The sequence below is a fragment of the Pantherophis guttatus genome, chromosome 7 (assembly GCF_059756535.1).
Source record: "Pantherophis guttatus breed Tessera chromosome 7, ASM5975653v1, whole genome shotgun sequence".
In the NCBI taxonomy this organism is placed as follows: Eukaryota; Metazoa; Chordata; class Lepidosauria; order Squamata; family Colubridae; genus Pantherophis; species Pantherophis guttatus.
This window is the reverse complement of record NC_142069.1, coordinates 38,793,017-38,817,793: the sequence shown is the minus strand read 5'-3', so window position 1 is coordinate 38,817,793 and position 24,777 is coordinate 38,793,017. Positions and strand designations below refer to the sequence as shown.

General features: G+C 35.3%; 1 protein-coding gene and 1 long non-coding RNA gene across 3 annotated transcripts in view; one reads left to right on the top strand and one right to left on the bottom strand.

Moving 5' to 3' along the window:
• LOC117655640 (uncharacterized) overlaps nucleotides 1-24,777 on the top strand; it is a 44,317-nt gene that overhangs the window by 16,552 nt on the left and 2,988 nt on the right. The window contains exon 3 of one of the 2 annotated variants that reach the window (XR_015728930.1): nucleotides 14,800-14,848. The exons of the other annotated variant lie outside the window; for it this stretch is intronic. This is a non-coding gene — a long non-coding RNA (uncharacterized LOC117655640). The remainder of the gene's footprint in view (nucleotides 1-14,799; nucleotides 14,849-24,777) is intronic. 2 annotated transcript variants of the gene reach the window in all.
• On the bottom strand, nucleotides 949-14,115 carry LUM (lumican). Its single transcript, XM_034403245.2, has 3 exons — nucleotides 13,423-14,115; nucleotides 4,271-5,173; nucleotides 949-1,853 (listed from the first exon to the last, which is right to left on the bottom strand). The coding sequence occupies exons 2-3, from the start codon at nucleotides 5,151-5,153 to the stop codon at nucleotides 1,699-1,701; spliced, it is 1,038 nt and encodes a 345-aa protein (XP_034259136.1). The 5' UTR covers nucleotides 5,154-5,173; nucleotides 13,423-14,115; the 3' UTR covers nucleotides 949-1,698.

Sequence of the window (24,777 nt, the reverse complement as noted above, 5' to 3'; positions counted from 1 at the left end):
TACTATTTTTATAATATACATCATTTCCACTATAGGTAGACCTTAACTTATGACAACAATTGAGTCCAAAATTTCTGTTGCTAAACAGTTATGTGAGGTTTGTCCTGTTTTATGACCTTTCTTGCCACAGTGGTTCAATGAATCACTGCAGTTAATAGTAATAGAGTTGGAAGGGACCTTGGAGGTCATCTAGTCCAACACCGTGCTCTCGCAGGAGACCTATACTATTTCTGATAGATGGCTTTAGTCTCTTCTTAAAAGCGTCCAATGTTGGGCCTCCCACAATTTCTGAAGGCAAATTTTTATGAATATTTTTAAATCTTAGCTGAGATGTTAAATCCAGTCAACTTTTTCAATTACTGTGCAGTTGTTAAGTTAGTAGCATAGTTGTTAAGTGAATCTGGCTTCCCCATTGACTTTGTTTTAGCGGTTGCAAAAGTGAGACAGTGCAACAATCATAAATATGACTCAGATGCCAAACATCTGAATTTTGATCACATGACCAAGGGTGTCGTATGTGTGAAAACGGTCATAAGTTGTAAAAGTTGTATGGTCATAAGTCACTTTTTCAGTGCAGTTGTTCAGTTCAGTTATAGAATTTGGTAATGCAAATTGTGCCATAAATATTCTCCCTGTTGCCTAATCTGCATGTTATTGATTTTAGGGATTTTTATGATGGTAATTTGTAAATTACATTCTTTATGTACTGGAGAATGGCTAGAGGTATAGTCATTCTGTAGTACATAGTAGAATTCAAAGCCTGATATAACAATCATTAAAAAGTTTTGTCTGAAGAATCTTTAAAAACTAGACTGCAGAAAACTATTTATTTAATGTGAATGTAGCATTACATTCACCAAAGTATTTTTTTAAAAAAAACTTTAGTTTGCATCAATCTACATTTTTTAAAAAATGTAAATCTTTTTTCACAATAATATACACTCAATATGTTTCATTTGCCGCTTTTATTTTCTAAAGTCATTTAATATAGCATGCAGAAATAAGGGTATAACAACAATAGTAATTTTTTTTACTGTAAAATAACCATTCCTTTACAGTTTTAAACTGACCTCAATAGAACAAAATAAAATGCATTAATAAAATAAAACCTTTAAAATGTCGCTATTTTATCAATTCTTCACATGAATATGCTGATTGTAATATTTAATTTTATTTTCCTTTATATATAAAGAATTTATATAGCTATATTGAATTATTGTTTTATGTAATGTAATCAAAAGTATAAAACAGGAGAGATTTTATTTCAAAGTGTGAACTACTGTACATATCTGGTCCAGCCCTAAGTACTAAATATACTATCTTGATGAGAAAATGCCTGACTTCTGCAAACCTGAGTAGAAGTTCATACCCACAAGGAGAGTGGTATGTGTTTATTGTGAGTATACACCAGTGCTTTAAAAAAAAAAAAACTTTTCAAACTCAGGCTATATATAGTGTGTTAATAAAACAGTCTAAGAAATAAACAGGAGAACATTTTTGTCCACAATCTATGGGACATTCTAGCTTTACAAAAAAAAAAAAATCTGCATCACAGGCATTCTAGAATATACACATTAAAAAAACAGCCACACAATAATGCTGTTTATTAACAAAACAAAAGATCTTATACCAGATGACATTTTAGTACTAAAGCATTACTATGGTGTAAAAGTATCATGAGAGAAAGTGTTGTACAACTCATTTCAAAGAAATTTCAGTGGCCACTCGGAGACAGTTGTACATTTCCTGTGGAAGATCAGCTCTTGTGATATTATTTCCATCCAGACGCAGATGTGATACCCTGGAATAGGCTAGTATCCCAACAACCTTACAAAAGCTGTTCACTGAAAATTCTGTAATGTAAATAACATAATATTAGAATATAACTTTCACAATCAGCCTAGGATATTTCCAGATTTAACTAATGCCACGAGTTCTAGCGGATTTTATGTTCCTCAGCTAGTTAAATTCTATTTCCTATGTTATATACATGTTATATTATTCCCAGATATCAGACATTATGCTTAAAGTCTTGACGTAAAAAGTTAAAACACAAAAATACACTTAAGTAAGAGCTTTTAGTTTTAAGCAATGAGATGAACAGATGCTACCATACCAATTCATCATTATGGTATTAATTATAAGCTTTATTTGTCTTTACTGTGCTATAATATAGTGAAATGTGCTTATTGTAGCTAGGAAACATTTACTCTATGTTTGGTCTGTATGTCATGTGATTTTTACACCCTTATACAGGATACGGTAGTGTAGAGGCTTAATGAAGCTGAAACTGCTGGCCAAGAATGGTCTGCATTCCAGCAGTTTGAGCCCAGCTCCATGAGACAGAGTGAGCTCCCATTGTTCAATCCCTAGCTCCTGCCATCCAGCATATTGAACAAATGTAATATTGTGAGTAGATAAATAGATACCACTTTTTTTGGGAGGGGGAATCAAGCTGTGTTTGTATGTGCAAGAGAGTAAGAGCAGGCACTGGACCTGGCCACACTTCAGGCATCGCAACACGAAGCGAGGTGAGGCAAGACCAAGAGAGGAGTCTGGAAGAGCCAGCAACTAGAATGCTGCTAGTTAACTGGTGTAAAGCTAGTTCGCAATGCACCAAGGATAGACATGCAAGCACCAAACAGAATGAACTAGCAATCTAGGCTGTCAGGGCTGTATTGTGTCTACCATTTGTAGATTTCCTTGATGTTGTATGCTAAATAAATAAATAAATTTGCACCCTTCCTTTTGGATGTCTCCAGACAGTGTTCTCATTCTTCAAATAAGCTATAATATTATGGCCACAAATATTTGTTATAAGATGTGCCAACAACAAAAATTCTATGTGAAACAGAAAAAAAATCTCAAATGCATGTATTTATTTTAATATTACAGAATAAAATAGCAAATATGTGCAGCAATATCTATTGTCTTGCCCAGTTTTAGTTTTTGGAATGTTATTGTGGTTTATTCTCAGCTAAGTATGCAGAAGAAGTCCTGATGTCCTTTTCACTGGTTCTTCAACTGTTTTTTTTTTTCCTCACTTTCTTTTTATGCCACACTTGTTTGAATGTGGAAATAGCCTATCATTAAATATGTGGCTTCCAGTTTCTGCTTCATATTTTTTCCTCATTGGAATAATACTGAATGAGTTATAGTAATGAGGTTTCAATATGCTTATTTAATCTCTTCTTGAGAGTAACAGAATGTAGTATGGTTAATATCTATACTAGTTCCCTAATATGTTTTCAAGTATTTTCAAATAAAGCTTTATTTTTTATTATTATTCTAGGAATCCTCATATCCTGGTCTCATCAAGATGCATAGTAATCATAGCTTTGGTAACAGTTATTACCAAGTTATTATTATTATTATTATTATTATTATTATTATTATTATTATTATTATTGTTATTATTATTATTATTGTGAGAAGTATAGTGAAGTTGATTTTTTTCAATTGAAATTTTGGTATAATAAATGACATGGAAAACAATCAAGTTATTAAAAGTTGAGCAATGATGCTTGATGAATAAAATGCATTACATACAGAGGTGGGTTTCAGCAGGTTCTGACCAGTTCTGGAGAAGCGGTAGAGGAAATTTTGAATAGTTTGGAGAACCGGTAGTAAAAATTCTGACTGGCCCTGCCCCCATCTATTCTCTGCCTCCCAAGTCCCAGCTGATTGGGAGGAAATGGGGATTTTGTAGTAACCTTCTCCTGGAGTGGGGTGGGAATGGAGGTTTTACAATATCCGTCCTCTGCCACACCCACCAATCCATACCCACCAAGCAATGCCATGCTCACCAAGCCACACCCACAGAACCGGTAGTAAAAAAATTTGAAACCCACCACTGATTACATAGCAAGTTATGGAAAATATAGGAATTTGTTTGGCAGTAAAAGTAAATGATGGGTTTAAAAAAAACCTGACCAAACTGTTTTGATGAGCAATCATAATTATGACTATCTTCATCAACATAATTTATTATGAGTCAAAATTGAGAAATGGCTTGAAACTATTACTTCCAGAAGAGAAGGCTTTCACATCATGAAGTGAAAGCAGGATCTATGGACTTCTGCTGTTGCTAGCTAGAATATGTATGATTACCAATTATTGGTATTTATTATTATTTTTAAAAAGAGATGGAATGAACAAAAAGATTGGGATAAAATGGTTATATGAGAATTGCGAATTAAATAAGATAATCTCATTTAACTATTACCAACCCCCCATGTCTCTTCTCTTCTTTTAATGAAATATTACTCACTGGTAATTTGGTTGACTTGGAGGTAGTAGTTTTCAAGGTGCTCACTGACTGTCGGAATGTTCTTTAGCTCATTATAGGAGAGATCCAGCTCCACAAGTGAAGAGATATTGAAAACATTGCCTGGTATTCCAGAATCTGACAGCTTATTGTGAGAAAGACGTAAATACTGCAGTACTTTAAAACCCTGGAAATACTGATCAGGAACGCCGCTAATCTGATTATTATCAAAATACAGCATCAATAAATTATTAGGCAATCCTGTAGGCAGTTTAGTCAGTTTATTATTGCTCAAGTCCAGATACAAGAGTGATTTTAAGCCTTTAAAAACTCCAGAGAGTGTACCTTCAGTCAGTTCATTGTTCTGTAGCTGAATGACAGTCAGATTCACTAGTCCCTCAAGTGTATTGGGGGTGATTTTGGAAATCTGGTTATGAGTGAGTTGCAGGTCATCTAGAGTATTGGGAAGTGGCCCAACAACTTCAGTTAAATTGTTGTGATTGATGTGCAGCTTTTTTAAATTCTTTAATTTGGCAAAGACTTTGCCTTTAATATTGGAATTTTTCAGTTGGTTATTGTCTAGGATTAGCCACTCCAGATCTGTCACATTCTCAAAAGCATTATCTTCTATGCCTTCAAGCAGATTATTGCGGAGATACAGGTATTTGATTCCTTTAGGAATAATGGGGAAACTCTTCAGTTTAAGATCATCACAATACATGGCTGAGGGGTAAGTTATAGGGCAATTACATTCTGGTGCACAGACTGCAGATGATAGCTCTAACATTGAAAAATGATAACCAAAATCTGGCTCAAAATCGTAATCATATTGACAGAAGATACCGCTGATCAAAAAAATGAAGAAAGGAAGAGAAGTCAGATACATCTTTGCAGTCAGGATGATTTCTGTTAAAGGAGATAAAAAACATAGAGTTACCTCAATGTTGTGATAGGGAAGCATATTATAAGAACAAAATATAACTTCTGTGTATCTATATCTATATATTTGAGCAAGAAGTGGGCTGGCAGTCACATGGGCTCCTGCTTCACATGGCTGCTGGTGCTGCCACCACAAGACAGGTGTTGGGGCATGGATGACCTGGCTGTGGGGGCCCTGAAGTAAGCCAGTGCAGGGCACATAGGGCAGCTCCATCACACACCGCCTCACCTTGTGGTCATGGCACTGTGAGCAACCAGATGGAATAGGAGGCCAGCCAGCTGCACAGGCTCTTAAGTAGGGCTTATTTTGGGGTAGAGTTATATTAGGTGCATGCGTAAAACCATGCCTGGGCTTATTTTCAGGATAGGTCTTATTTTGTGGAAAACAGTATAACTTTTTGAAAACTGTAGTATTTATTATGCTTAAATGTATAGGTTATTATTATAATGTTATATTAAGTATTTACAGCTTTCATCAATGACTAAATAATATAAGTAGCAATAATTGCAAACTTCTGATATTACCTGGCAATGGTTATTAAATATTTATATGGAAAATAAACTTTCTATAATGTTATAATGTTATTACATATGGATGATATGAATTTTATATGAAAGTACAGAGAAATTTAATATATTATTAACAATTCTAATTGCTAAAATGTTGACTGAAAACTCCTAGAGATTAAGAAAATGGGTCACTTGGGCCAACCATTATTTTCCAAATATCTGTCTATGTGGGTAAAAATAGCTTTATTCGTGGATGGGGGGAAATGGAAGGTATACACATCTTGCTAAGTAGTTTACTTGGCAGTATACCTAGTGGCTCATCCATCAAAACATAATGGTTGCAAAATGCTAATTCGTCCTTTATTTTATGGTGAGCATATTCAATAAATCCAGCATAATGACTAACTTCAGTTAAAAAAAGAAGAAATCCATAAACAAATATATACATACACAAAGAGAAAAATATACTCATAGACTCTCTGTGTGTGCGTGTGTGTTTGTGTGTACACTTTACTCCAAATGTATGTAACAACTTGTGCTAGCAAAAAGAGAAACCTTGAATAGAGTTCAATGCATCTATTATGAAAGGAATTACTTATTAATGACATGCTTTAATGCCTTCATATGAATACGATGTATGTCTGCATCTGGAAAAATGGGTATAGGTCTGCTCATCATATCTGGAAAAGGATATAATGCTGGAGATAAGATTATTATAGGATCCAATAGCTGCTTTACAAGAAAAGTCTGGGATGTTTGGGATTCTTTAGCTTCAAAAAGGGGCTTCTAAAGGGAACATTGTTTTGCTGAATGAAATCATGCATATTAGAAGAAAAATAGAAAAGTAGAGTTCTATCTTTCCACTTCTCAAAATGCTAGGACAAGCCATCATCCAGCATAGATGTTTAGAAGGATGTTTAGAACAGGGAAAAGAACACAGTAAATTCTTCGGGTATTTTATCATGAGATGTAGTGATGGCCACATTAACCTAGATAGATATACTTTTCAATTTGAAACTACCAGGAATCATACAATTTGGGTGGTATTTAAATTAAATAAAGAAATAGGATTTAATACATTTATGATAAGGTCTATAAAAGACTACTATTCTTGAAATTTGATGCTATCTGTGCCTTGGAGACTTCCCAGATATGAAGAGAACAATGGTGGGAAAGCAATTTGTCTCCATCTTTGGCCTGTAAGAAACAAAATGCTGAACTTGATCCAAGAAATTTATTCTTATATTCTTCCATATATTTTTTTTTTGAATATGTAACTAACTGAATAAATTAATTTGTAAATAAATTCATTCAGGATCAGATTCACCAGATTTATATTCCACTTCTCTGGGAAGCATTCTTATGAACCCACTGAATAAACCCATCATTTGATCTTAGACAAAAGCCTAAGAGAGGAAAAACAACAGTTGGTGGTTTTATAAATTCTGACTGGTGGCTCCCAGTATTGTCTTCCCTTATTACTCAGGCTGAATAAAACTCAGATGCCAAAGGAAGGAAACTAGCCTGGGCATCTATATGTGAAATGTATTGAATGATTATGAACATAACAACATAATCAGTGCCACAATGGATCATATCATATGGTCCATCTAACCCTAACCCCATTTTTTTCAAAAAGCTCTCAAAAGAAGGTTAAGAATGCCTGGCCCCAGGCAATGAAGGCAAAGAAAAATTGGCCTTCCACTATTCCACCCTAAAAGCTAATTCATATACTTGGATTCAACTGCTTCCAAACAGGCAAATTTACTGAAATCCAGGTCCTGATCCATATAGACCCGTGATGGCGAACCTATGGCACGGGTGCCACAGGTGGCACGCGGAGCCATATTGGTGGTCACGCAAGTGTTGCCCTAGCTCAGCTCCAGCGCGCATGTGCGCACCAGCCAATTGATTTTCAGGCCTTCCAGTCCCACCAGAAGTCGGGAAACTGGCTGTTTCTGGCCTCCAGAAGGCCTCCGGGGGGGATGGGGAAGGCTGTTTTTGCCCTCCCCAGGCTTCTAGAAAGCCTCTGGAGCCTGGGGAGGGGAAAAAACGGCCTACTGGGCCCACCGGGCCATCGCGTGCCAAAAGCAAGGAGAAGTATGGGGGGGTCACGTGCACATGCGCGAGAGGGCGGGGCACATTGAATTATGGATGTGGGCACACGGACACGCGACACCTCCCTGCGACCCCCACTTTTGGCACGCGACGGCAAAAAGGTTACCCATCACTGATATAGACCCTTAAAAGTGGCAACCAGCACCTAGAATTGCACCTGAAAGTCAACTAGGCTACTCTCAAAATACTGGTGTTACATGGAAACCTACTTATAATCATAATGGCTCCCTAAGTGGCTCAGTGGCTAAGACACTGAGCTTGCTGATCAGAAAGGTCGGTGGTTGGAATCCCTCGTATAGGTATCCTGCGTGAGCGGGGGATTGGACTAGATGACCTCCAAGGTCCCTTCCAACTCTGTTACTATTACTCAAACTGCTGCACTGTGAATCAGCAATATATTCTAAGTGGACCTCATGGCCAGCTCCATGTGAAACATATTGTAATGTAATGGTCCAATCAAGATGTTACTGAAATATGAATGACTATGAGTTTCACAATCTAGTAATGGTTAGAAGAGTTTCCCAATCTAGTAATGGTCATAACTGGCACAAAAGATAAAACCATATGAGGGCCTTTCCGGCCAGAGAAGTGATCTGTCAATAAGTAGAAATAATTTCAAAACCAGTTCAAAATGGATGGGTGGGGAGAAGGATGATCACAACCACAACTAAAGATGGAATAACACTGGCATTGGATGGCTTATCAGACAGAATTACTCTTGTCTTGATGGGAAGTTCTAAATCTGCTTTTAGAATCTAAGAGCCTTAAGAAAGAGCCCCACCTGCATTTCTAATTTGTCCTGAAGTTGATATATCAAAATCATTGACATAGCGATAAACCAGTGGTGAAATCTAAAAACTTTTCATACCGGTTCTGTGGGCGTGGCTTGGTGGTGGGGGTGTCATGTGACTGGGTGGGCGTGGCTATGTAGTCATATGACTGGGGGGGTCAAAAGACAGAAACTCATTTTAACAATGTCCTGCTGTAGCAGGGGGTTGGACTAGATGACCTCCAGGTCCCTTCCAGCCCTGGATTGGTTGCTGTGCTCTTTCAAGGTATCTTCTGAAACTGCATCTAGTGCTAGGTTTGTGATCCTTCCTTCCTCTCCTTTTCTCCCACTACCTCCCTCTCTTTCTTTCTTTCTTTCTTTCTTTCTTTCTTTCTTTCTTTCTTTCTTTCTTTCTTCCTTTCTTTCTTTCTTTCTTTCTTTCTTTCTTTCTCAGCACCCCCCACCCCCTGTTTTGGCCTAGCAGGCTTCAGGGAAGCCTCCTGGGAGCAAAAATGGACTTCCCCAATAGTAGTAAAAAATTCTTTAAAAAGTAAAAAAAAAAAAAAGTTCCGAGGATTGCACGGCACAGCTGATTGCCTGAATGGGTAGTAAAAAAATGCTTAAAAAAAGTTTTTAAAAAGTTCAGACAATCAGCTGTGCCGCACCATCTTCGGAACTTTATTTTTACTTTTTAAAGTATTTTTACTACTGGTTCGGTGAACCAGTCACATGTGTTATTACCAGTTCAGGCAAACCAGCCCGAACGGGTAGCATTTCATCCCTGTAATGAACCCTAACTCTGTACTGATAGATGATCTCCTCTATTGGCTTCATGTAGATATTAAACAATATTTGTTGATAATTTTGCTTCTTCTTGGGGGAAAAAAAAGGCAAAGAAACCAGTGGGTTTTCACCCAAAATCTTTATGATACTGAGGCTTGAGAAAGCCAGTTCAGAAACAAATCAACAAGTTTCTGAACAGAGATTTGAAGTGACATTTTTTCACTTTAATTAATTATTTCACCAATGACTTTTCCATCTCACATAGTCAAATGCTTATTGACTAGACTTAATGATTTTCCATTTACAATTCTAGAAGGGAGATTTTGTAATAAATTTCATACCAAATTGCCTGAGTCTTTGTTGGAGTGGGAAATATTTTCTTCTTGCTAGCAAATCTGTCTATATATAAAGGGGTTGCCATTTTTTTGCTGAATTGCAAGGGTTCTCAGTTTAATATTGGTAATATTTTCACAGTGATTTACTGTTGTTTTAATATGAAATCCATTTTATTAAAAGCTTTTTATGATGCTATTTTTACATTTTCTTTTTATTTATGGTACATTACTATTATGATCTGTGTGATTCGTAAAACATCTCTCTCTCTCTCTCTCTCTCTCTCTCCCCCAGCTAGCTAGCTATCATCTAGCTATCTAGCTACCATCTCTCTCTCTCTCTCTCTCTCTTTCTCTCTGTCTCTCTCCTATCTATCTATCTATCTATCTATCATCTGTCATCTATTATCTATATTTTATCTATATTATCTATATCATCTATCATCTATCTATTTATCATCATTATCATCTATCATCAATCTTATCTTATCTTATCTCCAGCCAATCTCTGATGGGAGAGTATGGATAATTGGAACCAACTACCATTTTATTCCCCCAATCTTATATGGGACTCTCAGTAATTATTTTTTGCAGTGAGAAAAGTGAATGGGAGGAAAGGAGGGAGAAAGAGAGAGATAATACCATGTTTTTTAATTTAAGAAATATAATGAAATAATTGGTAAAATGCTGTGGCATCTTAACTACAGAAGGGTGAGGAAAGAGATAAGGAGGATGAATTGTATATGAATTCTCATAAGTGGTAGATTGTGTCATTCAGCTTCAACCTTAATGCTGCAAAATGTTTAATGTTTATGCAGAAGCTATTCTGGACCTGAAGCTAATTAGCTCAGTTTCAGAAGAGCTGTTGGAAACCAAAAACATGATGAAAATATAAGGATGTGCTGCAGATCATGGACCACAGAAACCAGGTAAGTAGAAAGAGCCAAACCTAAGGACAAATAAAGGGGCAAATAGCATCAGAAAAAAATATTATTGGTATAAACAATGGTTTACTTTGTTATATTTCTCTGTTTCACAGTGAAGTTCCTAAGATATATGCCTATAGGTAAAATCTATACTGAGCTATTGTCAGTATCATAAAAAAATATTGCATTTCCTTATATTGGGTGGTTTGGGAACACCCACATTTTTTCTTTTTTTAAATTACATACTTAGAATTTGGTTTTATGGAGTTTATAGATTTTTTTGGTTGTGTATTCCACCCAGAATCTATTAGAGGTGGGTAGTTATAACAAATGTAAATAAATAAATAATTACAAGAAGGTTTTTGCCCTTCTGTATTTTCATGTAAAATTAGGCAATTTGCACTTCCTAATTGTTATTATGGATGATTTAATGCTTATTGATCAATGAAGACTATATATGGAATAATAAATTTAATATGAAAAAACAGACACTTCTGTAGATAATTGTATGAAAGAGACATGGCTGGATATTTACAATTTTGATATAGATTAGGACAAGGGCCATATTCCATAGTATGCAAATAGACTTTCTCTCATGAAATGAATATCCTCTTGCTTTTAACTTCTCTGTTATGTCCACTCAGTCTAGTTTTATTCCAGCATCTTCCAAAAATTTGGAGTAGGTTTGGCTAACACACAGGGTACAGTGGGAGGGGTAGATGCAGTTCACTCAGTTGCCAGTATAAAAGCCATATAGTTCTTTCATCCTCATCTTAAAAATAATTAGTCATTCAATTAAATAATAAAAGATGTGTTGGCTTCAGAGTCCATAAGAACCACCAACCCTATGAAATTATTCCATTAAAGATGTTTCTGGTATGAGGTTTAGAATTAGAAAAATAGACAGCTGAGTTATAATGAAATTTGCATCTTTGAAGTAAAGCTATCACAGCTGGATTTGAATGGATAGGTATACTACAATAGAATCTGGTATCACTTGATTTCATGATTTCATGGGTTAGGGTTAGGGTTCATGGATGTATTTGAATGTATGGATTTCTTGAATGTATAAGAAACAAGTTCCTACATCAATGTCCCAAAAACTATTTTCCCCAATTCACTTTTTGAATGGAAAGGGAGAGTAAAAATTAATGAACTAAAAAAAAAAAAAAACCATTTTGTCTAAGACACTATTTTTCCACTAGAGAAGAATTACAAAATATCATAGCTAGCAACAATGTCAGTTGTAAAAAAAAAATATGGGGGGGGGGCAGTTGATAGATTATAGCTGAATATTTAATAACTGAATTTTTAGTTCTGAACAGTGAATTATTATGCATTTTGGCATATATTTATGGAATATTGAAATTTGTCTAATATATGTTTGTACACATCAGGCAATTCTTTGGCTTGCAAATTTAAATATCAAATATATATAGTGAAATTAATATTGTTTTATGTAATTGAATTGCTGTTGGAGATACTGGAAAGATCCCTATTGGTTACAGTGTAGGTCTCATTGTACAGATTTCAATAGTAAATGTCTTTCTATAAGAACATAGTATTAACTGTAAACGAGTAGCCTTAGTTGTAGTTACAGTACACTGATCCGAGTTGGTTGATCAGAGATACTTTACAATTTTCCCTTAACAGTGTAGCAACTTTTCCTGCTTCTATTTAAAAGAAAACTATAGAAATATAATAAAATAAGGCCTCATTTAGAATCACACACTTTGGTATTGGAAATATTTCTTAGCTATTTCTGATCTATTTGTACTACTTTATACTTTTTGTATCCCTTTGACTTGCTGATTTACAGATTGGTAAGCCACTCTGTAGAAAATATTAATAAAGTATATTAATATTTAGTTAAACCTGTCAAAATATTATAGAGTAGTTTTACAATTTTTCAGACTTAAAGAAGATTTGCTTCAAGCTGCTAATATATTAGAAGGGCAGCACTGCATTTGTTAATCATGTGAATAATCTATGAACACAAAAAAAATCAAGGATAATCTTTTTCATGCAAGATTATACTGTCTGAAATTTGTGAGACCTCTTTGCTCTGTGTACATTTCATAAACTTGTTTAAATGAGTATATTATTTCCTAAAAGATCAGCAGGAACCAGAAGTTAGCAGAGTATATAGATATTTCTCTAGTACAAATGTCTATTTCTCTAGTACAAATGTCTATTTCTCTAGTACAAATGTACAAATATTCATGTGAACATCTGCTAAAAATTTGCATGCAAGGACTACAATTGTCATTTGGCACCTTCCCTCAGATGGAAAAATCTTTTTCACTAGCAGTTACAAAGAGGGAATCTTATTCTGTACACTTTTCTTTTTCACAGTTTCACACTAAAACCATCACTGCAGTTCCATAAAAGTACAATTAACATGTACATTGCTAGACAAATAACCTTTAATAGTTTTGATGTTCTTCAGTAACCTGGACTATTGTTTTATCAATGCAATTTTCAGAGTAATTTACCTATTTGATATAAGAGTTCTTACTAATAGATGGAAATATTTATTAGATAGATATTGTGTTCCTCCCTATGGTATGGAATAGCTCTTCTGGAAGTGATTAAATTTTGCAAAGAAATGCAACAGTAATCCACAAAATACGAAGAGCATTTTACCATAAACTCAGAAAACGAATTCACAACAGCAGTTGTGTCCAATCTGCAAACTGACAAAGGTGAGTTGTATTTTCAGTGCTGCTTTGTTCAGTTGCTTGATTCTAAGTGTTTAAAACATGCAAGAGAACTTACCTTTCTGACTTGAAACTGCTTGCTTTAATTCCCACAGCAGATTCAGTAAGGGAGTGGATCGAACAATATATGCTATAAACAGTGTCAGATGGTAACTGGCTGCCAGATCCTCTGTGATTCAAGGGTTTAGGGAAAAAAAATCCTAGTCACGCTGTTGTCTGAAGCTGCTATGTCATCATGGTATTCTGGCATGGGGTATGTAAAACTACTGCTGTCTCTAATCAAATGCAGGTGGAGGCTGAAAAGGGTAAAAGACAACCCATCTGTTCTCTCCACGGAATGAGAGATAACCCCTTTAAGCAACCTAAGAAAAGTTCAAGCTCTGCTATAGCACAAACAACAGACTTCTAAAGGGAGACGTTATTCTAAACAATGTCCAGATTGCAAACAGACGTTTCATTTCCCCAACTCACTTTATAACCTTTAGCAAGATCTAACAAATATCCCTCAAGCGTCAGTTCAACCACAAGTTTTCAACCAAGTGACTCATTCATTTTTTCATTATTTCCTTTCTACTAAGTTATGTACAGCCTAAATGTCTTACTAAACTTACTTACTTACTAAGTCTTTGCAGTACAAAATAATAAAGGAACCATGTACGTTTTTCCAAACTAAAAGTTCATTAGCACAGATTAAGATTCTATATGTTGTTTATGGTATATGTATTCATCTAAATATTTACATAACAGCAATGAATTGTCTGTAATAGAGATAAATAGTTGGCAGCTTCCTAAAAGTACACAAACATTTGTCACTTTTAGGACTATTAGGATCTGGAACCAATCAACTTTCTTATTTATGGATGCTGTTCAAGAATGCATCCTAAAGCTTGGATGCAAATGTTGTTGAAACAGACATTGCCAAAAATGGAATAAAATAATAATAAAAAATGATTGGCAAAATTCTAAAGTATTTATCCTGGGTTTAATATCACCAAGAAACTCCCACGAGAGGCCTTGTTTGTCTGGGATAGATGCTTCCTTTAAGGGCTTAACTATAAGTGACAAAAAGAAGTAGGAACTTTTCAAAATCACCTAGAAAGAATATCAAAGAAAAAAGTTATCAACTGTATGTTTATGGTATGTAATATTTGTAGGAGAGTTAATAATGGATAACTAAATTTGTGCATCTTCAGAAGTTTGCTTCATTGGCTGAATGCCAAAATGCCCCATGTTGCACTGTGATACGGCTGCAGTGATGTGGCTTGCTATTTACAAGGCAATAAATATTGGTCTGGTAATACATCGATATAGGAAGAAGGAACTTCTTGCCCTGGTTTCCCATGGTCACATGATTCAATTTAAGGAATATAGTTTCATCTAAATAGCTATGTGATGCAATGGACTCACATATTTATCTCATTGTGGTTCTAATTAGGGGAGAGAAGAAACAAAAGGAGAGCTGTGAAACAGTAGCAGACCAAAAGGTGAGAAAATGAAGGAGAGAGAAAAAGAGAGAGATAGTATCTTATATTCCTTTAATCTTTTTGGGCTCCAAAAATATTCAAAGATAAACTATACATTATGTAATTTTTACATGAATAATTTATTCTGGCAGCCATGTTTAAGCAAGTCAAGTTACATATCCCCATTTTGCAAAATGTCACCTCAATATCATTGTACATATTTTTTTTTCAATTTTCCTTTAAGCAGTGGCATTCTTACATCCCTATATGCAGATTTTGCAGGCCAAAACAGCATATCAAAAACTGATATTGTTAGAGAATTTTATAAAATAACATTAAAAACCTGCTAAAACTCTAAAACCACTAATAACTTTGTTGTGGGTGTTACTATATATTTCATATATTTAAATTATCACAGGATTCATTTAACAAATACCGGTACTTAAAGCATTTGGAAGAGCTTTCTGTCTCATTGTTTACTGTATTTGTCATTATGAGTCCATGATTTGTGCAAAATTATAGAGTTATCCTTTAAAATGTAGGAGTGCACACAAAGCACCACTTTCTAAATTACTAAAGTCGCATATTTTAGGATTATCATGGCTGCTTTAGAAACTGGTCCTGATCATTTTACTTTGTTCTGAGTGATGTGAAGCAACGTGGCTATGGATGCAGAAGGATGTAGAAAGAGCTAGGAGGTCTGCAATGAGCCTGGAAAAAGACAGAGCTGCTTTAATTATTGGAAAAGAAGTAATTCATAATGTCTTCTATGCCTTCTAAAGCGTCTATTTCAAAGACTTGCACAGTTCCAACTGTGACAACAAATTTGTTGACACAGGTTGTATTAAATATCTTTCAGGGGTCATTTTTGCGATGTTGTTTTGCATGAGTATGACTCTAGCTTCAGAATGTATTGAAAATATTGAAGAAGAACACAATTCATTTAAAATGCAATCATATCTGAGTTTGTGTTGTGGTTCTGCATGAATTTGAGCCAGTATTGATTGCCTATCTCTGCAGTTTTCTTGACAAGGTTTCAAAAGTGGTTTGCCATTGCTTTCTTCCCAAAGTTAAGAAAGTGTGATTGATCCAAGGTCATCCAGCTAGTTTCTTCATTTCTAGTCTGATTCCTTAAACCACTGCACCAGATTGGTTATCATAATTGAGTTTACTCTCAATTATTTATCTATATTTAAGTAAAGCATTTAGTTCTTAATTTTACTAAGTTCAGTAAGGATTACACCCAGGAAATAGATGCAGAAGCATAGACTTAATCTGTTAAATAGAATTGTCCAAATCCTTATGCAAGCTTCTTGTCTAAGTACAGAGCAACCCATTAGACCTACTCAGTGGAAACACAAAACATTGCTGGAAGACTTGGTGCTGGAGCTTTTTGGACTGCTCTATTTCCTGCAGAAATGCCTTCTGGTAGGCCATTTAATGTCAAAATGTGCATCACAATGCAATTGATCAGTGTACATATTGACATAATGTGTCTTGATATTAGTACTAAATTATGTCCTTTGCATGAGAATAATATGTTCAGAAATATATTGAAGGGTATGATAAACCTTCAAGCCAACTATTTCACAACTTTGAGAGTGATTTGGGCAGATTTAATTGTATATTTCATAGTTGCTGTACATTGTCAATGTTGCAATATTTTCAGGATCAGACTCAATAAGATCAACAAGAGTTAAAGATTTAACTATATATTCTTTTATTTACATTAGGCATTCTATATTCACTGAATATTCACAGATAGAAGCAAGGGAAATGGTGTAGGTAGCTCCTTATATATACAATGGGTGGAGCTATATGTGGGAGTGGTGAATTATGAATACATTAAGTAGTGAAGAATAAGTTAACCCCTGATACCCTGTCTGTACACTATTTACACATTGGAGAATAAGGCATTTACATCTGACAAATCCCCCTCTAAATGCCGATTCGTTATACAACACCAGTTACATTCAGATTCAGGACAATATAAAATATACAACTTAGAGGTTAAGTATTTATGCTGTTTAGAAGGTAAAGGCTTTGTTAATATATCAGCTAATTGTTCTGAAGTGTCGCAATGCACTGCTTTAATAAATCCATCCTGAGATAATTGTCTCACATGTTTAAATTTTATATCTATATGTCTGGACCTTTGTCCAATGGCATCAGATCTAGATATTTCAATGGCTGCTTTATTGTCTTCATGCATAACAAAAGGCAGAGCAGGTTTTTTCCAGACATCTGAAATTAAATCATTAAACCATACAAGGTTATTTGCGGCCTTGGATAAACAGACATATTCCGCTTCTGTTGTTGAAGTAGCCACTAGTTCTTGTTTACCAGTGTACCAGTAAACTGGACAGTCATTTAAGAGAAATACATAACCTGATGTGCTCTTTCTGCATGAGGTGTCTCCAGCCCAATCTGCATCTGCATAACACGTAAGCTTTGGTTCTTTAATATCATTAGGTTCTAACATTAAACAAAAGTCTAGTGTACTTTTTAAATATCTTAAAATTCTTTTAACAGCTTCCCAGTGGTACATTGTTGGTTTGCTGACATGTCTAGATAATAAATTGAGTGGTAAAGCGATATCTGGTCTAGTCCAATTAGATATGTAAAGGAGTGAACCTATGATTGACCTATAGAATGTATTGTCCTTGAACTCGGGAGAAGATTCATCAGAATTCCTTAGAAAGTCAGTTTGCATAGGGGTATCACAAGGTTTGGCATTGTTTAAGTTACATTTATTTAAAAGATCTATGATCTTATCTCTCTGGGTAAGTTTGAATCCCCTTTTTGTCTTATTAATTTGGACACCAAGGTATTTGTTTACCTTGCCTAAAGATTTCAATGAGAAATGTTCATTTAGTTTAGTTACAAAAGTTTCTCTTCTTTCTTTATGTTTTCCTATGTATAAAATGTCATCCACATAAATCAATACAAACTCAATGTAATCATCACCCCTCTTGACAAAGAAACAATTATCAGCAGTGGTAGCATTGAAGTCCATGGTCTTAAGTACTTTTACTAAACAATCATACCACCGTTTACCAGATTGTTTTAGCCCGTATAAACTCTTGTTTAACAACCAAGTCTCATTTCTGTTTGTGTATGGACTATGAGGTGCTCTCACGTATATTTCTTTATCTAATTTTGCGTGTAGGTACGCAGTCTGTATGTCATATTGGAATACGTCTAGATTGAGTGCTGAAGCTACCACTAGAGCTGTTTTGACACTCTCTGTTCTTACAGTGGGTGAATATGTGTCAGTATAGTCCTCTGGATATTTCTGTGCATAACCCTGTGCAACCAATCTAGCTTTGTATAGAGTATTTCCTCCCTCTAAATTCTTAATTTTATATATCCATCTGGTACCAATAATTGTCTTATCTTTAGGTGCAGATGCAGGTGTAAACACATTTAGTCCTTGTAAACTTTCCATCTCTTTCTTCATTGCTAATTCCCATTTTTCTTTTTCTTCGTGAGGAAGTTTTAACACTTCCTCGTATGTATTGGGTGTTGTTGGTTCACCATTCATGTGCATTACATAATCCTTGTATTTATTTGGCATTTGATTTCTGGTGTTTCTAATGATTTTCTCGGGTTTGCTATCGTTATCATGCAAATATCTTGCTTCCTTTTTTGTTAGTGCGTCTGTCTTTATTTTGAGTTGGCTATTTGTCCAAATTTTGTTTTTGTTTTTATATTTGTCGATATTTTGTCTTTCTATAGTTCCTTTCTCATGAGATTTTGTATCTTCATGTTTGTTTGGGAATATCTCATTAAGATGTAATTTAGACCAGTTAGCTTGTTCATGGAACACAGCTGTTCTGGAGACTATAAATTTGTTGTTACTATCAATGAATCTGTATCCTTTAGTGCCAGTCTCATATCCCATAAATCTGAGTCTCCTGGACACATTTTCTCCCTTTCTTCTTAATTGTTTAGGTATGTGTACGTCAGCTGTGACTCCAAATATATGCATGTGTGCTAATTTTGGTTTTCTATTATACATCACTTCATATGGTGTCTTATTTATAATGCTGGACCATGTTCTATTTTGTGTGTAATTTGAATAATGTAAGGCTTCTGACCAGAATTGTTTGCTTAAGCCAGCATCTTCCAATGTGCATCTAATCATGGTTTGTAATGTGGAATTTTTTCTCTCTGCAATCCCGTTTTGGAACGGAGAAAATGGACTAGATGTGTAATGTAACATTCCTTTGTCTTTTAACCATTGTGAGAATTCTTTAGACATGAATTCGCATCCTCTGTCTGTCATAATTTGTTTTATTTTGATGTTGTGTTGTGTTTCTATGCGTTTGTAAAATTCTTTAAATTTTTGAAATGTTTCATCTTTGTGTTTTAATGTGTAAACAAATCCATAGCGGCTATAATCATCCACTATTGTCAGGAAGTAACGTTTCCTATAAGTGATTGATGGAGTTAATGGACCAACTAAGTCCATGTGTACTAAATCAAAAATTTTGTTAGTTGATCTGGTAGATTTTCTTGGCCTGGGACTAGTTTTTAGTTTTGTAGATTTACATACTGAGCATTCCAGATAATTTTCACAATTTTTTATTTTAACACCTTCTGCGTGTTCAGTCATTTTTTGCACTACAGGAAAACTGGCATGTCCTAACTTCCTATGCAATATGTGAGCACACTCATCATGAATTGGTTTACCTATCTTTGGCTTCTTATCGTTGTGTGCATCTGTGTGATCATGAGATATTTTACATTCATCATTGTCACTGTTGCTAACATTCTCATCATCTATTTCAATACAATCTTCCATATTTGAATCAATGTTATGTAACCATTTTTCTTTTGTTATTAGGTAAGGTAGTCCTCCTTTAGTCACCACAGTGCCTACATTTATTTTATTCTTTTCCAAAGTTGCCTTTCCTTTTGAAAAGACAATGTTAATGTCAGAATCTCTGCTTAGTTTTATGGCACTTAATATGTTATGAGGTATTTCAGGTATTAGTAATACCCCCTCTATTTTTCCTAAACCAGGTAAGGTTACATTTCCTCTACCTAATACTTGAACCTTTTCTTGGTTAGCTACCTTAATTACAAATTTATCTTCTGCAAATGAAGACAATATACTTTTGTTATTAGTGGTGTGATTAGTTGCTCCAGAATCAATAAGCCAATTATTGTTCTCACTTTGTTGTGTGTTAGTGTTGTCTTGTTTATTTAATCCATTCAGTGAACCAGACTTTCTATCCTTTGAATTGTCTCTGCCCCCTCTATTCTCTCTGTGATTTGGTGGGCTCCTATATCTATGCCTTTCTATGGAAGGCTGTCTATAATCGTATTTGTTTCTGTATTCTGATCTATATCTTTCTTTTAAGAATTTTGGGCAATCTCTTCTATTGTGTTCCCTGGATCCACAATTATGACATTTAAATGTTCCACTATATTTTTCTTGGAAAGCTACTTTCCTATATGGTTTATGTTCTGTGTGATTGTTAGAACGATTCCTTCTAGAATTATCTTCTGTTATCAATTTGTTAGATAGACTTTCTATGGATAAATATCCTAGATTGATTGTGTCTAAATGTGACATAAAATTGTCCCATGAAGGATCAAGTGAGTTGATAATAACACTTTTCATTGTTTGGTCTGAAATCACCTCCCCCCTCAAATGCAGTTCAGCTCTTATTTTGTTCAAAGATATTAAATGTTCACTTATGGAAACCCCTGGTTTTATCCTAGATGAAAAGAAGTCTTTAGATATCCTTGTGGTGGTGGCTACACTGTCACTGTGAAACAAATTAAACATGCATTGAATAATTTCTGAAACAGTCAAATTTGGCTTAATGCTGTGATACATTGCAGGAGACACACTAGATATTATTAAGAAAAAAGCTCTATGGTGTAAACAATCTATTTTTAGTGTCCAAGGTCTTTTTGGGGGACTAGTGATAAAAAACAGTAAGTTTTCCTTCATAAAGACAACCTGGAGCTGTTGATACCATTCTTGTAAATTAATGCCATCAACCCTTAGTTTTGGGAAGTCACTGGGTAAATTTCCGACATTATTGGGTCCATTACTTACAACCTGAGGTAGTCCGTGGTCTCGTAAATGTAGAAAATTGCAGAACGGCGTGGGGATGCTCGCTACGAGTCTGCATGATCTTCTCTCCTGTTCATGTCTTCCCGGATCGTCAGCGTAGTTTCGCGCATGCGCGTTGCTCATTTCTTCTTCGGCGTCGTCGTGGAAGGTTCTCCTCATTGCGGCTTGCTCGCTCTGCTCTTCTTCAGATGAGTCGGTCTCTGGTTCGACTTTGGGGGTTCTGGCGACGGTGGCTGTTCTTCCTCTTCTATTGAGAGCGTTGGTGCTTGCTTCGGTCTGCGGCGTAGGGTGGTATCGGCAGGGCTCTCTGGGTTCCGGCGTCAGCGCTCTAGTAGTCAGGATGGGAGCGGGCAGGTCTTGAGGCATTGGCTTGCTCGTTCGCTTTTTTGGTGTCTTTTTAGTTATTTTCAGTTTTGGCCCAAATGCAGCAAAGAGCGTTTTCATCGCTGATTTTATTTGGCGTTTTGTTGGATCTTCCTCGCTTTCTGGTTCTGATTCTTCTGAGGTGTTTGAATCTTCCTTTTTGTTTTCGTTGTCTGATAATATTTTTCGCGCCAGAAATTTTGAACTGAGCTTGCTGATTGGTTCTGCTTCGTTCATCTTGGAGGCCGGTTGAAACCAAGATGGCCGCCATTCAAATTTTTGCGCGGGATCATCGTTTTTCTTCTTTGTAATGATTTTCTCCGCAGTCATATTACTCACTATTTTTGGATCTTTGGGTTTTTCATTGGTGATGTTTTTCTCTCTCGCTGCTCCGCTGTTCTTCAGCATATCTTGGAGGTTCGCGATGAGGCTTTCATCATTCTTCTGGCTTTTTAATAGTTTTAATATCTCTGACCTGAGTTCGTTATTTTCTATTTCGATTTCCTCCTGGTCATCAATTATTTCTTCGTCTTCAGTGGTGTATTCTTCGGATTCTCTCGAAATTGCATTCGTGGATTCGTCGATTATTTCTTGTTCCGTTTCCATTTCTTTGCTGTAGGCCCTGGTGTTGGGCCTATCTTTCTTAGACATTTTAAAGCTTTTTTATTGAGTCAATTAACCATCCTCTGCTACCAATTTGTTGCAATATTTTCAGGATCAGACTCAATAAGATCAACAAGAGTTAAAGATTTAACTATATATTCTTTTATTTACATTAGGCATTCTATATTCACTGAATATTCACAGATAGAAGCAAGGGAAATGGTGTAGGTAGCTCCTTATATATACAATGGGTGGAGCTATATGTGGGAGTGGTGAATTATGAATACATTAAGTAGTGAAGAATAAGTTAACCCCTGATACCCTGTCTGTACACTATTTACACATTGGAGAATAAGGCATTTACATCTGACAGTCAACTTTTATTTTTCATAATTATTTTATTGTGAGTTTACATAATAAGCTTTAAAGAAAGATGTTTCAATAAGTAAAGATAACTAAATGAAAGCAAAGAATTTGTTCTTCTATCAGGTACCAGAATGGCCCAGGCACATGAAAAACACACTGGGAGTCAAGAAATATTTAGAAAAGTTTTGCCTTTTCTGTCTCTGCCAACTTCTAGTATACAATTTACACCATTCTTTACCTTGGTTTCATATAAAAGCAATGTTTTACAAGGTTCAAATCAATACTTTATTTGCATAAAAACCTGTATCCCATTTTATCCTTTAATTTAAAAGGAGGGAAAAAGAAAAACTGCTTTTAAGGAGTTGTGACCAGTGCTCCGTTCACACCACTGCATGCTCCAAAGAGCTTAAGTTCTGTCAATTCAAAAGTTCTGCACAATCCATTACTGAATATCTGCTTATCATAGTAAAATGAAACAAAACTACTAGTTTTATTTATAGCTAAAATACAAAAATAATATTAGATTATTATTTTTATCATAGTGTCTTTCTGAGGTCATGACCAGCATCTTCCCATCATATTTCTCAGCTTAAATATGATTTGAAATCCTTTTATCCTTCCAATTAGAATACAGGACCCTTGGTAAAAGTTCAGAGCATTTTCATCTGCATTAAAAAAAATATTTGGGCCAATTTAACTCCTGAAGATTTCATTGGCATATTTTCTTGGCAGCCATTAAAAAATAATTGCTATTGTTCTCTTCCCTGTTTAGCCTCTAGCCTTGGCATATACAGGAGGTCTCATGTCTGAGCACCAATCAGGTCTGACTTTACCTGATTTGCCAATATTGACTTTAAAAAGCTGAGTAGTACTCTATCTATCCTACATTATAAATATATTGACCTTAGGTATATATAAACAGCCTTTCACAAAATTTCTTTCACAAAATTTCTAGAAAAGTAAAAAAATACCTAACCAAATTAAATTAAAGAGAAAAGGGAATAGGGTAGGTATAAAGGAATCAACACCTTTCACTGTTCCTTTCTGTTGATACACATAGTCCTTTCACCATGTCCATACCCTGATTTATATATTGTCTTAAGTAAATGCCAATAATGCCTGTAGTGAGTAAACTATCTATCTATCTATCTATCTATCTATCTATCTATCTATCTATCTATCTATCTATCTATCTATCTCTATCTACATCTATCTAATAAATTTGTATGCTGCCCATCTTGCCATAGACAACAGACATTCAATTAAAATGCACCAGAAAACATTAAAACAATGAATAAGGATCATACAATAAAGAACAGTTTTCTCCTGAATGCCATCACTCTGCTAAACAAATAATTCCCTCAACACTGTCAAACTATTTACTAAGTCTGCACTATTATTAATCTTCTCATTGTTCCCATCACCCATCTCCTTCTACTTATGACTTTATGACTTTAACTTTGTTGCTTGTATCCTTATGATTGATATTGACATTGATTGTTTCCTGATTGCTTATTTGTACCCTATGACTATCATTAAGTGTTGTACCTTATGATTCTTGATAAACATATCTTTTCTTTTATGTACACTGAGAGCATATGCACCAAAACAAATTTTTTGTGTGTCCAATCACACTTGGCCAATAAAAAATTCTATTCTATGATCAGAGGTGGGCTGCACTTTCTTTAACAAAGGGTTCGCTGGTTGTGGGTAAGCATGCACATGCACTTGGTCCGTTTGCGTGTGCCCCTTTGGGAGAGAAACTCCCAAAGGAGCTTCAAACAGGCTCCTAATTAGCTCAGGCACCTCCGGTGAGAACAGCAGGGGCAGCGCGGAATGCAGCTGGGCCAGCCAACGAGCCAGAAAGTAAGTTATAAATGGATAGGGGTGTGTAGGTGGGCTCAGCCAGTGATCAGAGCTAAGGGTTCACCTGAATCCTTATGACCATGCAGCAGCCCACCACTGCATATGATCACAACATTTAAAATTCAATTAAAATTAACCAGGATAAAGACAAAGAGAAACAAAGTGCACCTAAGAACTACATGGGGTGTCATCTATTCCATTAGCCACCACCAAAGTGCCAGGGATCCAAGATAGTTGATACAGCCATGTCTTCAAGGCCAAAAAGATGGGTGTGGATCACTATGTATATACTTTTGTTTGTTAGATAGAATATGTTTTGATCATCAAAATATGTAAGCTTTTTTGCAAACTCTGTGAGTGAGATGGGTGATATCTAAATGTGACAAATAAACAAACAAACAAACAAGGAGCACTTGCCATTAAAAATATTGCACACATAACATGAAAAGTTGCAAGTGTACTTTTTAGTAAATGAATAAATATATGCATTATTGCTTCCATCTGAAGAAAAATATAATATTGGCCCTACATTTTAGCAACAATCTAATTTTCTTGGAATTGTTTTATTTTTAGAACTACAACCAGACTTTGATTTATACAGAAGGGTATGACACTGAACTTCAACAAGTAAAAGCATTCATTATTTTAAATAGGGAGG